This window comes from Penaeus chinensis, chromosome 4 (genome assembly GCF_019202785.1).
Source record: "Penaeus chinensis breed Huanghai No. 1 chromosome 4, ASM1920278v2, whole genome shotgun sequence".
In the NCBI taxonomy this organism is placed as follows: domain Eukaryota; kingdom Metazoa; phylum Arthropoda; class Malacostraca; order Decapoda; family Penaeidae; genus Penaeus; species Penaeus chinensis.
The window spans coordinates 23686071-23686860 of NC_061822.1; the positions used below are offsets into that span (position 1 = coordinate 23686071).

At 36.3% G+C, this 790-nt stretch overlaps 1 protein-coding gene across 1 annotated transcript in view; it reads right to left on the reverse strand.

The window, feature by feature from the left end:
- Positions 1 to 216: 216 nt before the first annotated feature.
- The window catches only part of LOC125025233 (E3 ubiquitin-protein ligase XIAP-like), a 3892-nt gene continuing 3318 nt past the window's right edge, over positions 217 to 790 (reverse strand). The window contains exon 8 of the mRNA XM_047613205.1: positions 217 to 699. Coding sequence (XP_047469161.1) covers positions 217 to 699 — 483 coding nt within the window. The remainder of the gene's footprint in view (positions 700 to 790) is intronic.

Here is a 790-nt window from a genome sequence, read left to right on the forward strand (position 1 = left end):
TTTCGTGACCATATTTAGGAATATTGGGATCTATATCAGAGATAAATGTTGACTGTTTAAACAAATAAACAGGATCTTCAGTATTGCCGATAGGATAAGAAGAGTCATACTTCTTTTTTATGATCATTTGCGTAAATCTCATGACATCGTACACTGTTCGATAATTTATAAGACATTCTGGTCTCAAATTATTGTTATCATCATTATCAACATTTCCTATATTCTTGTACGATTCGATTTTTGTCCGTACGGCTGAACACATTCGGCTTCACTGGAAAACGGTATGTCGGTTTGAAGAATTTGATCACACAGCGCATCTCTGACGGCAATGACAGGAAACCCTTGTATTAATAGGTTTCTAGTGTTCTCCAAACCCAAAAGATTATTCCAATCCTGTTTCGTTATTTCCAATCGATCATGTTGATCTTGACTGATGTTAAAGGTAATTTTTAATGGTACGTAAGACTCTTCTACTCTGACCTTATTGATAAATGTTTTTTCCTTTTTCAAATGGACATAACTACAATCAGGATACCATTTAGCGTGTAGCTCCCAAGGATCGTCGCCCCATTCCCAGTTGCGAAGACCAACGCCACAATGGAAGCATTGAACATGTTCACTAATTCCAGTATGATAGAATCCAACTTCTACTAGTATTTTTGGGCTCTGGTAATTGCGAAGAGGCCAATTTGAAAAACTCTGCAATCGTTTATTTGTTGTCATATAGTCATCGTACAATGGACCAGTATATCTATCTATAAGAATCCATGACTTGATTTCTCATCATGTG